The sequence below is a fragment of the Giraffa tippelskirchi genome, chromosome 2, assembly GCF_054371585.1.
Source record: "Giraffa tippelskirchi isolate mGirTip1 chromosome 2, T2T-mGirTip1v1.2.pri, whole genome shotgun sequence".
NCBI classification, from domain to species: Eukaryota; Metazoa; Chordata; class Mammalia; order Artiodactyla; family Giraffidae; genus Giraffa; species Giraffa tippelskirchi.
The window spans coordinates 75504405-75520848 of record NC_137276.1 but is presented as its reverse complement, the minus strand read 5'-3'; the positions used below and the strand labels follow the sequence as shown (position 1 = coordinate 75520848).

The following is a 16444-nucleotide window of genomic DNA, read 5'->3' as shown; positions in this document are numbered from 1 at the left end:
AAAATCACTGAAAAGACTCAAGGGACTAATTTCACAGTAATCATTGGCAATGAAACTATATGACATAATGGCATGTATTCCTACCAGATGGAATGATGGAGTAAAATACAGACCAAGCATGTCTACCAAACACTAGGGATGTTTTCCTAAAAAGCAAATCTTACTTTGATCACTCATCTGCTTAAAGCCTTTTGTTAAATGCCAGGACTGGAAAAAAAAAAAAAAAGAGGTATTTAGCTTAAACTCCTCGAGATGGTCTTTGTTTTTTCCTCCATTCTCATGTCTTATGATAACACATCACTGTACTATTGTTTAGATGCCTAAGCAAACTAGGCTACTTCAGCTCTTTCGCTTTCATCCTCCACTGTCTATCTGGAAGCTTCCTACCCTCTGGGGAACACTTGAAAAGTACATATCTTTTAAACACCAATTTGAGCGTGCCTTCCTCTGTCTATCCTTCCCTGATGTCATCCTCAAATGGATTCACCAGTCCCTCTTTTCTGCACCAGCGGAACCTAAACTCAGCTTTATTGGATACCCTTACACTTTGTGCCTGGATTCTCCTCCAGCCCAATACATAGCATCTCCACTATACAACATCTGCTGAATAACTAAATTAACTGAAAGGGCTTCAGTCACCATCACATGCTTTATTAAGCATATTTAATTTGAGAACCCAGACTTCCTTGGAATCATCTTCGGATGCTCCTATGGATTGGAATTGCATTTCCCCACCCCTATAATTTACATGTTGAAGTCTTAATCCTTAAAGTGACTGTATGTGGAGACTGGGCTTTTAGGGGTAATTAAAGTTAAACAAGGTCAACAGGAGTGGTGGCCTTCTAAGAAGGAGGAGAGAGGCCGAGACCTTCATTTGCACACACCAAGGCAAGGCTGTTGTGCGCACAGAGAGAAGGCAGCCATCTACAAGCCAGGAAGGCACTCACCAGAACCCAATCATGCTGGCACCAGACCTCAGACTTCCACTCTCCAGAACTGTGAGAGAACACACTTCTGTTGCTTAAGCCACTCAGTCTACAGCATTTTGTTATGGCAGCCAGAGCTGGCTAATGCAGGTGGTAAATAAAGAAAATCATTACATGCTACTTTTACATTTACTCTCTGGTGTCTAGTTAAACTAAGCAGCTCTGGCAATATAATATCAGCTGGGATAATATGTCCTCACTTCTCACATTTCTGCTATAGAAACAGCCACTCTTCAGCAAGTTTGAAATTCCATGATGATAACCACTTTGAATTTAGATGTTTCCATTTCAAAACCTCTTTGAAAATATAATCCTAGTAGCTTTATTTTACTTTCATAATATCCCCAATAGCTATGACAGGTACACAAACCTTATTTTATCGATAAAGAGTTTGATTGCTTTATCCAACATGATACTAAGCTAGAAGCAGGACTACACTAGGGCCCAGGTCTCCTATCTTGCAGTAAATCCTTCTCTTATAACCAGCATAAAGAGAGACAGGAAATGGAATGTGAAAACATGTAAACACATACTCACACATACACACACACACATCCTCTTCACACAAAATATAAAAATTATCAGAAAAATCATTTCCTAACATCACTTTCAATCCTTATATTCCTGAGCAAAATACAAAATACTCACTATGTGCTAACAAAGGAATAATATAATGATTCCATCATAGTTATCTGGCTGACTCCAATATTAAACATCTCATGAGAGACATTATACCCAAATGCCCTAAGCATGCGATCTGTTCTGAAAACACTCCATACCAACATAATTTTTAAGACCATTTTGAGATATATTCCTATATAAAAAAAGATTCCACACTAAATTTTTTATTAAAATAATTCCATAAATAACTAGGACAAATTTTAAATACTTGGGCAGCTTACTGCAATGAAATTTGGCAAGTTTCATGTATTTCCCATTTGAAATGCTTTCATTTGACCACACCCACCAATGCTGCAGTGTAGGTCATCTGAAACACCCAGAGACCTTGAGAAAAATTTGGTTTAGATGGAAATGGAAATTACAATACACACACACACATACATATTTGTGTGTGTGTTTGTTTAAAAACAAAGCCTATTGTACCCTTTATCCAGAAAATACGGGAAGAAAAGGCCTATTAATTTAAAATAGACGTGCATCTGCTCTAACACTAAAAATTCTTGGTGAGTTCTGTAAGGCAGATGGTAGAGATAGCTTCAATGAGACATCTATTAAGTGTCAACTGCATACAAGGAATATGCTGAGTGCCTCCTGAGGTGAGTACCAGTAGGTTTAATGTGATCAAAGGAACATGATAACTTGGGGGAAAAAAAAGTAGAATTGTGTCAAGTGTCCTGATAGTATCCGGTGCTGTGTCCATCCACAAGAGCAACTGACTTCTAACTAGGGTGAATCAACAGATTTCAAGAAAAAAGATGAGATCCAGGTTGGACCTGCAAGAATGGGTAGGATTTCACCAAGTGGGCTGCCACGGAAATGTTTTCTCCACGGATAAAAGATAAGCATAAGAAGAAATGGGTTAATTCAAGAACCTAGAGGAACTCCAGTGGATGGACTCAGATGTGAATGAAGTCAGTGGTGAAGCAGGGAAAAAGCCCAGGATGTGGGTGCTGGTTCGACTGGGAAGGGCCTCAAGCTCTGTGTTCAGGAATTTGGATTTCACTGAGCAGGTTGGCGGGGGTGGGGAGGTGGTTGGAAGGTCCTAGGGCAGAGGCTGGGGCAGAGTGAGGAGGAAGGCTTTTGGAAAGAGGGCCCTGGCAGCAGCTGGCAGAGTATGGAAGAGATCAAAGTAACTGACTTAAATTGTGCTCTGAGCAAGATAACCTAATAGGAGGAGAAATGGAACATGGCTGGAAAAATTTCAAGGAAGAGAGGGAAATAAAGAGCTCATGTTAAAGGATTCCACTTAAAAGCTCAATGATTTACAATTGACCCAGCCACTGCTCACTTTAATCTGGGCTGCACTGTCACGCCTCATGATGTCTGTCTGGCTCCCTGTGACACTGTGCTGAGAGTCATGGTGGAGCCTGTCAGACACTTAAGGCCATATCTCATAAACATGAGCAAAGCTGACACCTTTCCTGGAGACCAAAACCATTCTGCCAGGCATTAAACAAATCATATGTGCTGAGCAGCTGTGACCTGCTCCCTTGGGAAATCAGAACAGCACCTTTGCAACATCATCAACCCCTGAGGAGACAATGCACAAGGAGTCGGGGCTGACTTCAAGTCAGTGTGCACAGCTTCACCATCTGTAGGACATCGGACCACTGCCCTAGAATGTTGGCATGTTGGTCAGGGTGTCCTCAGAGTAGTCTGCTGAGAGTAGCTCTTTTAAGAACACCATATTCAAATGAATCTTTTCATAAATAATGAAGAGATTACGAAAAAATTTTAAATGCCTGACAATTCAACGAGAGATTGAAATCTCTATCTTCTCCACTATAACAACCATGCTCCATGTGTCCACTGGCTGAGCATGCATTACATTGGGTCAAGGAAGCATTGAAAGAGTCACAATTATATATAATAGTGCTAATTATATATAACTGTCCTAATAACATCTGAAAATTTTGAGTATGGATCAAAAAAATATCATCCACATTTTTCTTCAACAGCTATAAACTAGAATCCTATTTTAAGGATTTGTTTTTCTTTGTTACAGATATACAACTGTCTTTTCCAACAGTGGCACGCCCTATGGAAGCCAGTTTATAAACCACAGTGGATCAAAAGCAAATGTCAGACCTAGGGGATTACAACCCCCACCCATTTCAAAATGTATGAAAAAGTTAGGAGAACATTTCAAGATATACACAGGCAAGAAAACCAAAATGAATCTACAGGTTTACAATAATCACCTATTACTATTTCAAAGATTCTTCAATTTATGTGGAAAATAAAATTGATTTTGTAAATTACAATGGACAAATTTGGCACAGGGCTGTACTACTGCAGAGTCAATTGCAAACCTGAGATTTGTCAGCCATAAGCTGATCAATAATTAAAATGGAGCTCACCTCCATGCTGCAATTTTAAAGTATAACTACAGGTTTCCCTCAGTTGGCTTAATATATGTGTTAAAGCTAAACATCTATACCGTAATAATATTCATTAGTAATTGTACCCTGTTGATTAACAAGCATTCTGGAAAATTTAAAGGCGAAAAAAAACCCACCCACATAATTAGGACATGTGTTTGCTTAATAATCCTGAATATCACTATGAAAAACACACCACTTTAGTGAAATCTAAATGACTATATTTAACTGTGGAAATATTTTAGCAATGTATACGAGTTGTGATGCTTTTCCCCAACACAGAACACACCCATTAATAGCCCAGGAAAACAAAAGCATTCTGATTCTAGCAGCTTCGTAAAATCCCATCTCTTAAAAATCCAGCCTAGAGATCACTCTCCCGGGAGCCAGAGAACAATACAAGAGAACATGTTGCTTATTCATTTCTTACCTTTTTCCCTTTCCTCTTCCTGTGAGCAGGCTTTGCATTTTTCTCCTTTGGTTCTTCACTCATCTTTCCTTTAAATCAGGTGAGTTTATAAAAGACAGCAGATCACCACCGGTATTCCCACATCCAAAGCCACGACAAAGAGTCACAGCATTGAGCCCCAAGTCCATTTACGGGTGCTCCCCAGGCCAGCAGCCGCCGCTGAAACCCAGCCCCTGCTGCTGTCAGAGCCACGGGCTGCAGTCGCCCTGTTCAGCTTGCCTCAGGAAGAAAACTGGGGATTTTCTACATCAAACAGTCAATTCTTCCTCTACCGAAAATCAGTATCTCAGCCTTTCATTTTTAACTAATCATTACCCTGAGATAAAATCTTGACAACACTCTGTTGCTTGTTCCTCCACAGTAATTCCAGCCTGTAAATGTTAAGAGACAGAAACAGACACACACACACACACACCCTCACAGAAATAAGCTACAGACTGCTGACAAGTCTCCGAAGCCTTCCCAGAGGCTGATTTGCTGCTCCTCGCAGGCTGGGAAACCGAATGTAAATTGCTCTGGTGCTGCTGGGCCTCCCAGGCGAACACATGTGTTGAATGCATCGGCAGAGCAGAGGAGGAGGCGGTCCCGGGAGTGATAAAAGATCGGGTTACTGGTTCTTAAAAAACACTCAATGATTCAAACAATAAAAGAGACCTACTACTACTAGCAAAACCACACATTACACTTTCTCCATGATTACCTTTTTTTAATGGGATAAGCCAAAAGATGGGCAAATAGTCAACCTTCAACTAAAGATTCCTAAGGAAAGGCTAATTACAGGAAGCCCTATCCCCAATTTGCAACCATTCATATTTAATTATTGGTGTCCCTCCATGAATATACCAACCACCCAACTAGAAGTCCTCCAGAACAGTCAGGAACTACTAACAGCAAGGCTGCTATCTATGTGGCAGACACATTCTGTGCTTCTTGACCGTGGTTACACATTACACATGCCACACTGCAGGCCATCCTAAGCCCAAGGCTTCGGGATGTTTTCTGAGTATCTGGGGGCTTCGCATCTAGGTGGAAACTCCCTCACCAGGCCTTCCATCCATTTAAACATAGCTGAATTCCCATCAGAAGTTGTCACTTAAGTGTCTCTTGGAGAGTGCCAGATTCACATACTAACTCAGGAAGGAAAGACGTTCTATGAGCTACTATGGGCGACCACCAAGATTGTGATCGATCTCGTTGTTGGGCAGGTAACAGAAACAGGTGCAGGGTAGGAAGGCAGGAACAAGTACAAAGGGGAGAAGACAATGGAGAGCAAGGCCAGACTCATCCTTAGGGGCCCAGAAGCTAGGAATAAATCATATTATTTCCTCACTCAAACATTTTTATTCAGGAGAAATTGGATTAAAATTAATATTAACATATTTACTTGGGAGAAACTGGATTAAAATTAATATAAAGCACAGCCTTACAGGGAAAAACATGTCACAAGAACCAGTTTTCAGGGGTGCGTGTGGAAAGATTTAGCACCGGTTTGAGGAACTGATGCTAAAATATTGAACAAGAGGATAAATGTTTATGCTAAAATATTCCCCATTTTTTACCTGTCTTATAAAAGAGGTTGTGTCTATATGCAGTTAACATTTCTTTTCCTACATGTCAAACCACCAGTCCCCTGGAAAGACCTGAGAATGAGGGATTCTTGAGATGGCAGCCCCATGGCAGCAGGCTGGGAAACAGGGGTGTGAGTGACCCTGCAAAGAGCGACATGGATTTCAGCAGTAGTGGGTTAGCTGCTCGAGCTACTTCTCCACTGCGACATTCCACATTATTTAATTACAGTAATGCACATCTCAGTAAGTCTGGTGTGACCAGAATTCCGAATGGCCTCAGGCATCTAACCTGTTTCTGCTCTGACCTGGAACTGCTACCTACCCACTTTTCCCACTTTCTGCTGCTGTTTCTCAATATTCCTCTTATCATGCAATGAAAAGTAAAAAACCATGATACGGCAGAATAAACCTTTCAACTAATTCTATGATTCAACCCTTCCTCATGTTCAAAAACAAGGAAAATAGGGGAACTGGCTGTACATATACCACCTCAATCTTTCATTTACTTCAACCCAATAAGCCAGGGCTTATTAGTTGTGGCCCCATAGAGGGAAGAAGGTGAGGTAGGTGCTTTAGACTGGCTTCCCTGGTGACTCAGCAGTAAAGAATTTGCCTGCCAATGCAGGAGACATGGGTTGGGTCCCTCAGTCAAGAAGATACCCTGAATAAGGAAATGGCGACCCACCCTAGTATTCTTGCCTGGGAAAATCTATGGACAGAGGAGCCTGGTAGGCTATAGTCCATGAGGTTGCAAAGAGTCAGACACAACTGAGCAACTAATCAACAATAGGTGCTTTAGACAAATTCCGATTACAGTCAAGGATGTAAGCAGGACAACCAAGCAGACTATCAACATCTCTGCATTCTTCATCAGTCAAGCAACAAAGATAGTACATCTATTTACAGTAGATTTCTGACATTTTGATTCTTAATGTCTAAACACTTACTGAGTTGAATCATCTCTCTAGAGAAGTCTTTATCCACAACTATTTGAATATTCACAGAGTATGAGACTCACTAAAAAAAAAAAAAAAAGACAAAGGTGTACAGAAATTGAGACTAAATTTAATCCATTCATGTAAAAATTTACAAACTAATTAGGATTATAAAATACACAAAATACAACTAACATGAAATTTTTGACCAATTAAATAACAAGACTGTGTTTTGGGACAAAGTCATTATAATAACTTTTTTAAACTATGAAAGTATGTTTAAATAATGAAAAATTTAGCAAATTAATGAAACAAACTGAAATTGACAGAAAAGAGTTTAGAAGATAACTGTCTGGCCCATTTCTTTGATAAAGCAAAATCTTGACTATATTCATTTATATATATAATGCTCATATTACAAGCTAAAGTGCTCTCTGCTGGTTGGATAGGAAAAAAACAAGACTTTTCGAGATGGGCTCATATGGCACAGTTCTATAAAGATCATCTGAGGAAGCACTTATCCTTGCTGATGATGAACTCATAAATCTGACTGAACAATACTTCAAGACATTTTATTGTATAATCAGGTCTGATAGAGAGCCCAGTTTCAAAAAATAATGATAAAATGTATCAAACTATATGCTTAAGTAACAAAATGTATTAGGTTAATATATATAATTAATAATAAAAGTATGTGATGTATAACGTATTTTACATTCATTTTCTATAACTTAAGTTCCAGACTTCTTGGAAGGAACAAATAATTACATCTCTAAAAGTGTAAGGCAAAAGAATTTCTTGTTAGAATTAAGGCCTTAAAATATCACTAAATCAATAGTAATTTAATTTATAACAATATGAGATTTTTTTTGCAAAATCAAACTTTGTTTAAAGGTTGAAAAATTAAAACAAGTTAAACTCAATAAATAGAAAAATTGTTCCTCATTATTGTTTAATGGTGTTTCATACCCTTATACTCTAGAAATATGTACTCACAGAAATACTGATTGTTTTTAATATGCCAAAAATGTACAATTGCATTTTAATTAAAATTGCTCTAAGTTAAAGAGTAATTTGGTTGATCTAAAAACAGTCTAGCAGTGATTACTTGTTACAAAAATGCTAAATGTTAATGACTTTCCAAGGGTAATCTCTTTTTCATCCAAATTATAAAATTCCCCCAGCCCTTGAGGAACTTAAATTTAGCCTAAGAAAAAACTTATAAGTTAAATACACTGAAATCATCAACTTGGATACAAAAGCCTCTGTTAGATCACCAAGGAGGAAAAGATAACTGGATTATAATGCTCCCAAACATGACTCCACAGAACTGCCTGCCTAATTAGAGTTTACTCCAGATAGAAACGATCATAAACTATTTGATACAGATCTACTGAGACAGTTCTATTTTTAAATTAAATAACTCGCATAAGAGGACAACAACTAGGGCCAAGTGAAGTCTCGTAGAGCAGGTCTATTTTTAAAATGAAAGTGGCTTACCATAGGAGAAATGAGAGGGATGGGATTATTAGGAAACAAAATTATTTAAGATACATTCTGCATAAAATTCACTTGAAAACACTGAATGTAATTTGTTGGCTAAAATTAAAGTAGATCAAATTAAAAGTAAAAAAAATACTTTTTATTTAAATTCAGCAGAAGTACCTATATGAACAGACTAGTTTTATTTTTAAGGTTGGATGTCATGTACTTACTGTAAGTTACACTGCTAGTTGGCAAGCTAAGTAGTTGCTAAATCTTACTACTAGCATTCCCTTAATACCATTCATTAGTCTTCAATGTTTAAAATACTTATAATGATAAAGACAAAACTACAAGCAAATAAGCTCTTTTCTGGAAACGGAATCTTCAGAGCTGAGTGAAACGTTCAATGTCTTTCTCTCCTCACCTACCTGTGGCCCTAACAGATCTCTGGGGTCACAGGGCCAGCTAACAGCAGAACTGGGACCAGAGGCAGTTCAACGAATTTCTCTTTTTAAGGACTTTCTTTTCACTATACAAGTATTTCTCAGAGAGGGTAAAATGAGCTCACAGTGAGGATGGAGATAATATTCAGCAGTAAGCAAACTTCTCCTCAATAGTTACACATACACTTTAAACTAAAAAAAAAAAAAAAAGAAAACATAACTAGGGTACACCTCATAGACGCTTCGCTGTGGGGTTCTGGTATTTACCTCACCCTATTTTGCGTGAATGCTGGGCCATCCCTAGTTATGACTTAAAAATATGGAAAAACTTTCCCTGTAGCTCACTCAGTAAAGAATCTGCCTGCAATGCAGAAGACCTGTGTTTGATTCCTGGGTCGGGAAGATCCCCTGTAGGAGGGCATGGCAACCCACTCCAGTATTCTTGCCTGGAGAATCTCATGGACAGAGGAGCCTGGCAGGCTACAGTCCATGGGGTCGCAAGAGTCAGACACAACTTAGCGACTAAACCACCACCACAATATAATTGTATGTATCAAAGCCATAATGCTTTATACAATTATCTTGATAACACTAATGTGAGTGAAGACATCTGAAGAAACACTCTCTAGGTATTCAGGCTTCCAATCTTCTTAAGTCTTCATACTGAACAATGACATACAGTGACATCTGCATATCTGCTTAGAGCAACTTCAAATTCAGCATGTGTGGGCATGAGAGGCAGGAGAATGAGATCATGAATTGAATCTCAGTTTTCAGCTCATTTTCAAATACCCATTTCAAGTATGGTGATTTCTGCCATAGTCAATGGCCATCTGTACTACTCATTAGTACATTGCTAAAACAATTTTTTTAACCTAGCTTTGCTCTAAGCACCATTATCTGTGAAATGATAGTTTTGATATGGTAGTTCCACTTTTGACAACACATTGGAGTTCTTCAGGCTGATCCGGGACAGGATTTTCCTGTTTTGTTCTGGGTGTTCTTTCTCTCCCCATTATTCAGCCATGTGCCCATTAAATATATAATGATATAATCAAAGTGGATTAGTAAAACAGGGAGAGACAGAATGTTCAAAGAGTTATAGGCTGTAAATGGGTGGTTTGCTTTTTGTTTGTTTTCTTTCCTGAACCTTTGCATTTTCATCAGCATGATTTTCTGAGCAGGGTAATTTTCCTTCACTAGCCTAACAATCTCTTTTGAGGCCCAGTGATGTTCAGATGCCAGATATACATCCTTTTGTGAGGTGATGGACTGATGAGTCATTTCTTTGATCTTCCCTAAATCCGAGTGTTTTATTTAATAACAATAGAGATGCTAAATGATTTTAAAAGAACCATGGTGACAGATTCTAAAGATTCCCTTGCTTTGTAAAAGATAGTCTCCAGCAGTGTTAATATTAAATTGATTGAGCAGTATGGAGCTTATGTTTGGGTCCACACCCAAACGCATAGAGTTAGTGGTGGGCTTTCTTTTCATATTGTAAAAAAGCCATGCAGATGAGAGCTAGACACAACTCTGTCAGTATCTCTTTTCATCAAATGTTCACCCAAAATAGCAGCTTTTCACTCTCCACATCCCAATCAACTTAGTAATATTGAGACCCTTATTCTTTTACCTACAAAATGAAAGGAACTAGGAAAAAAATCAGATTTTAAAAAACCTTATCTTAAGCCATATCTCATAGTACCTTAAAATTTTATACTAAGTCAAGGTAACATTAACCTTGACTAAACCATCATGATTTAGAGATGAGTATGTCTGCATACCTCCTACCTGTTATTGTGTTCTGCTTAATAACTGCTGGTACAATTGCCTGAAATCATTTGTTCAGGAACAGAGAAGGAATGGGCTTGAGATATTTCTTTGAAAGCAAAAGTTACAAAATAAAGGGGAAACTACAATGAAAGAGGAATTGGTTATGGAGGTGGAAGGTTTGTGGAATGAAGGTCATGACAGCTGCTTGAAGGGCCTCCTGCCTCCCTGGATCCACACACCTATGAAACCAGGATGTTGCCTCATTTAGTCCTCTGGTCAAAGATGATGATGGATTAAAGCCAGACCAAAGCTCTAAGCAATGATGTTTTCATCAGGTCATGATTAATCCTCAGATTAGTTGGAAGTATGAATTACAAACTTAAGCTAATATTCTTAATTTTAAAATAAGTTTATATCAATTGTCATACTGTACTCTGGACCCATCATAGTCCTTGGCCTATATTCCCCCAACCAAATAAATAGGAACACAAATTCCCCTTGAAGTGAGGGACTCCAGGGAAACATCCATCCTTTTACAATCACCCTTGGATTACTTTTAATATTGATGCTTTTGACACAAAAATATGCCTCTAGTTTAAAATGGTTTATATATTTAAGACATGGTAAGATTATTATTCTGAAAATCACATCAATGGCACATATATGTATATATACACATACAGACTCAATGGAAAACCACTAAGCCATGAAAAAGAATGATATAATACCATTGACAACAATATGGATGCAACTAGAGATCATCACACTAAGTAAAGCAAGTCAGAAAGAGAATGACAAAAACTATATGATATCACTTATTGCAGAATCTAAAATATGACACAAATGAACATATCTACGAAACAGAAACAGAATCACAGACTGGCGATAGAGAATAGACTGCTGGCTGCCAAGGGGTAATGGGTTGGGGGAGGGATGGAGTGGGAGTTTGGGGTTAGCAGATGTAAGCTTTATACATAGAATGGATAAACAATAAAATCTTACTGTATAGCACAGAGAACTATATTCAATATCCTATGATAAATCATAACAGAAAAGGATTTTTTAAAATATATATATATTATATATATGTTTGTGTGTAACTGAATCACTTTGCTGTAGAGCAGAAATTAACAGAACACTGTAAATCAACTACACTTGAATAAAAAAAATTTAAAGTAAAGAAAATCACGAGGATAAGTAAAATGATACATCTCTAGAGTTTATTGTTATTAATCTAAACCTTCCTCAACAATGTATAAAGATGTGTGTTTACTTACACCTTCACCAACATAGGTTAGCATCTACCTTTTATAATATTTATCAAATTGACAAGAGAAAAATACCATGCTAGATTGTAAGTTGCATTTCTTTGATTAACAAAAAAGTTGAACTACTTCATGTTTACTAACCACTTTTCTTTCTTATTTGCGTATTTTATTTTTGTGTCTGTACTCAAGTTTATCCAGATAACCAATGAAGATAAATTTATTTCTGTGCCTAAGAACTGGAGTACTGGAAAACACATAGCCTCTAAATCAAAATGAAAAATAAGTAAGTGATGAAAGAATGTCAATTGATATTTAAATCAGTTTCTGAAAAGTCCTGTTCAGATGACAACCAGTATACACAACCCACTCTTTGGCATACCATCTACACTTAACTCAAACTTAGCATTGCAATAATAAACATGTCCACACTCTACTCTTTCCTCTATAAAAGAGTTTTTAAAAGAACAAGGAAGTTTCCACATAAATTAAAGTCAGCTTGACATAATTAATCTTTATGGAATGATTCTGCATGAGAATTTATTTATTCTCTAGAATGATTCACTACAACATCCTACAAAGTTATAAAGAAAGCACTCCTAACAATCAACCTCAGTTAATACATTCTTTATTACTCCTCCTTTGTTCTTTAAAAAAAGAAAATGTCCACAAAAGCAAATTCAACTTTTATACTGAATTTGATTTATAAACCAGAGAGAAGCTCACCCAGAAACTGCTAATGTTGGCAAGTAGATGGAAGGAACACCTCCACAGGGAGTCTGGCCTATATTATCTGACCAGGCCTTTTTCAGGTTTGAAGGACAAAGAAAATTCCATAAAAAACTGACTCCAAGCTTATCTTCTCTACCTATGTGGAAGAAAACAGAGGATTCAAAAGGGTGACATTTTTGTCCATGCAAATTTTTATCACCTTTGAAAACATGATGCCCAATCTTATGGTCCAGTACAAGTCTTTGAAAATTAATCAGTTACATTGTCTGTCAGATCCTGGCACAATACTTGTATCACGTTGTATGTATGTCTTGAAGTGCCAGCACAGGGCCTCGTACAGAACAGGTATTTCATAGATACCACCTGGATTAATGAATGACAGAACCATGGAGCCCTGTGGCGCGCCAGTTGTCCCACACTCAAATGTCATGCTGTCTACACTCTGCAGTTCTGTCTTTACATTTTGGTGTGGTGTGGCAGAGGGCATTGACACAGAAATCTCAGTAGGCCGCTTCCCACATAGCATCAAAATAGAAAGATAGTCGTTTTTAATTCCCCAAACCATCCTTTTTCCTTAACCTTGGCCTATCTCACCCCAAGTATGACCCCTCTCCACCCATCTTTCACTCAAAGCTCAGAGATGGTAAGGGAAGAATGGGAACGAAGGCTAAGGGGACATAGCCTGGGCCAACTATCTGGCAATATTTTTAAGCTAAATATTAAATGGCTTATTCTTAACACTCTACCAAAACAGCTATCTCAAAACAATGTTATCAAAATGTCCTTAGCATTGTGATTAAGATTAAAAGCATGAAAATCTACAAAAGAGACATAGCAAAGTCACACAGTTCTTTTAATCTATACATTTCTTGAGGTATTTTTACTTAAGTTCTGTTTCCTAAATTTTTCTTCCTTCATCTATTTTTGTCTGAACCTCAGTGATGCCGTGATAGAGTCAGGCTACACGTTTCCAGTTCAGCTGAAGATACCCGCTAAGCCTGTAGTACGTGCCTGGCTGAGCTAAGGGCTGAAGGGGCAAAGATCGATCGCCAAAGCCCAGTCCGGCTGGTAACTGCACAGCTGCAGGTCGCCGCGTGGCTCTGGGCAGGCTTCATTGTTTCTTGTCTTGGTTCCTGATTCCTAAAATGAGGAAGTGGATGTACTACAAGATCTCAAAATTCTCTAATTCTGTGACAGGCTCTATTACAGCAGCTAGCATTACCCAGATAAATAGAGAAATTAGTACCGTCAAGTGATGTGCTGCCATAACAGAAATCTAAAATTGGTCTCCCAGTCAGGCAGCCGGCAGCAAGGAAAGTGATGCTGGAGGCTGGAAACCTGGCGTTCCTCAGTGTACATGGTGGTACAACACTTGGTAAATCCCGCCTGTGGTGACTTAAAAGGCAGATGGCGAGCTTGCCATGCCTGTATGCTTTGCACATGTTGGTTGTTACTGGCAGCATCTAGCAAGGCTTTGTAAGAAAGAGATGAGCCTAGGTAAAAAATTATGAGAAAAAAAAAAATGGGACAGAGAAAACCCAGAAACTGGGGACTTGCAAAGATGGAAAATACAAGGACCCTAAATTGTGTATGAGAAGACTGAGAAAAGTTTTAAGAACAAGGCCCACTGAGATTCAGCCTTGGGGCAAAAAATAAGATTAAGAATGTGGTTCACGGGACTTCCCTGGTGGTCCTCCAGTGGTTAAAAGTCCGCCTTTTAGTCAAGGGGCTATGATTTCACATGCCTTGTGGCAGAAAAACCAAAACATAAAACAGAAGCAACATTGTATCAAATTCAATAAAGGCTTTAAAAATGGTCCACATCAAAAAAGTCTTGGGAGAAAAAAAAGAATGTGGCCCTCTCCTGATGATTACAGGCGGCCTCTTAACAGCACTTTCAAATGAGAGATAGAAGCAAAGAATCAAGGAAGCAAAGAAATGTATATCTGACAGTTATACTTTGACAGATTTTTGTTTCGCTGAGGTTACTGGCACATGAAAGTAACTATAAATCATGACCCTACCAAGGTTTTGAAAAATTATATGCTAAAGAAATTTTATATATATATATATATATATACACACACACATATATATATACACACACACACACACACACACATATATGTGTGTGTGTGCTTGTGTGAATGTATGTGTGTGTATAAGTGAATCACTTTGCTGTACATCTGAAAGTACATTGTAAATCTACTATGTGCTAAGTTGCTTCAGTTATGTCCAATTCTGTGTGGCCCCATGGACTGTAGCCTGCAAGGCTTGTCTGTCCAAGGGATTCTCCAGGCAAGAATGCTGGAGTGGATTGCCGTGCCCTCCTCCAAGGGATCTTCCCAACCCAGGGATTGAGTCCATGTCTCTTAAAGTTTCCTGCATTGGCTGGCAGATTATTTACCACTAGCATCACATGGGAACCTTATCTACTTCAATTTTTTTTAAATTACCTTAGAGAGAGTTTGAGTCTTAAAAAAAACAACCCTTTCAATCTTCAAAGTTACCTTCTAATTTGCAAGAATAGGAAGCTGACTGCAAAAAAACATATAGCTCCCAGGGATGGCATAGTCTCCAATAACCTTCAAATGTGGACAGGTATGAAAATGGATAAAGATCGACATTCGGGAAAGTGGAGGAAAGAGCCACAGAAGAGTAGTGGACAAGAAATTGCTTGCAGCAATTGAGAAGAGAATTCAAGTTTAATCAAAGAATTTCATCCAATGCCAGTGCAGAAAGACCTTATAATGTGTACACAAGAGTAATACAAAATTTCTACAGGCCATCAACCTGTGCTCCACATCCTTCTTCTCTTTTCCAAATGCGAGTGTTTACTATGGTTGTCCTGCCTATGGTCCATCATTATATACTGACTGGGGGTGGAGGAAGATGCTCTACAGACACCCCTCAGAGATATTGCAGATCAGTTCCAGACCACTGCAATAAAGCAAATATTGCAATAAAGTGAATCACACACATTTTTTGGTTTCTCAGTACATATAAAAGTTATGTTTAAATTTTATTGTAGTCTATTAAGTGTGCAATAGCATTATACTCAAATAAAATGCTCTAATAAAAGAGTATACTTAGCTTAATTAAGAAACACTCCATTGTTAAAAACTGCAAGCCATCAGCTGAGTCTTCAGAGAGTCCTAATCTTTTTGCCTCGATGTTGATGGGGGCTGACTGGTCAGAAAGGTGGTTTGCTGAAGGGTGGGATGGCAGTGGCAATTACTTAAAACAAGACAACAGGGACTTCCCTGGTAGTCCAGTGGTTAAGAATCTGCCTGCCAATGCAGGGGACGTGGGTTCGATCCCTGGTCCAGGAACTAAGATCCCACATGTGCAGGGCAACTAAGCCTGTGAGCCATAAATACTGAAGCCCAGGAGCCCTAGAGCCCTTGCTCCACAATAAGAGAAGCCACCATGAGGGAAAGGCCACGCACCACAACCAGAAAGTAGCCTCAGCTTACGACAACTAGAGAAAGCCCATGTGGAGCAATGAAGACCCAACATGGCCATAAATAAACAAACATCAGCCTTTAAAAAAAAGAAAAGATAACAATGAAGCTTATGGCATCACTCGTCTCTTCCTTTCACTTGAACATGGGTTAATTAATAACCCACTGTAGGGTTATTAATTAGTTTTCTGCACTGTAGCCACATGAGCCCTTTCTTGGTTACTTGAGGAAAGGGAACAGCAGGCTGATATAACAGTCA

General features: G+C 38.4%; 1 protein-coding gene across 1 annotated transcript in view; it reads right to left on the bottom strand.

Annotated features, from left to right (window-relative positions):
* LOC145539547 (uncharacterized) overlaps positions 1–16444 on the bottom strand; it is a 257807-nt gene that overhangs the window by 80001 nt on the left and 161362 nt on the right. Inside the window, exon 3 of the mRNA XM_081573625.1 lies at positions 12716–12857. Coding sequence (XP_081429751.1) covers positions 12854–12857 — 4 coding nt within the window. The 3' untranslated portion in view covers positions 12716–12853. The remainder of the gene's footprint in view (positions 1–12715; positions 12858–16444) is intronic.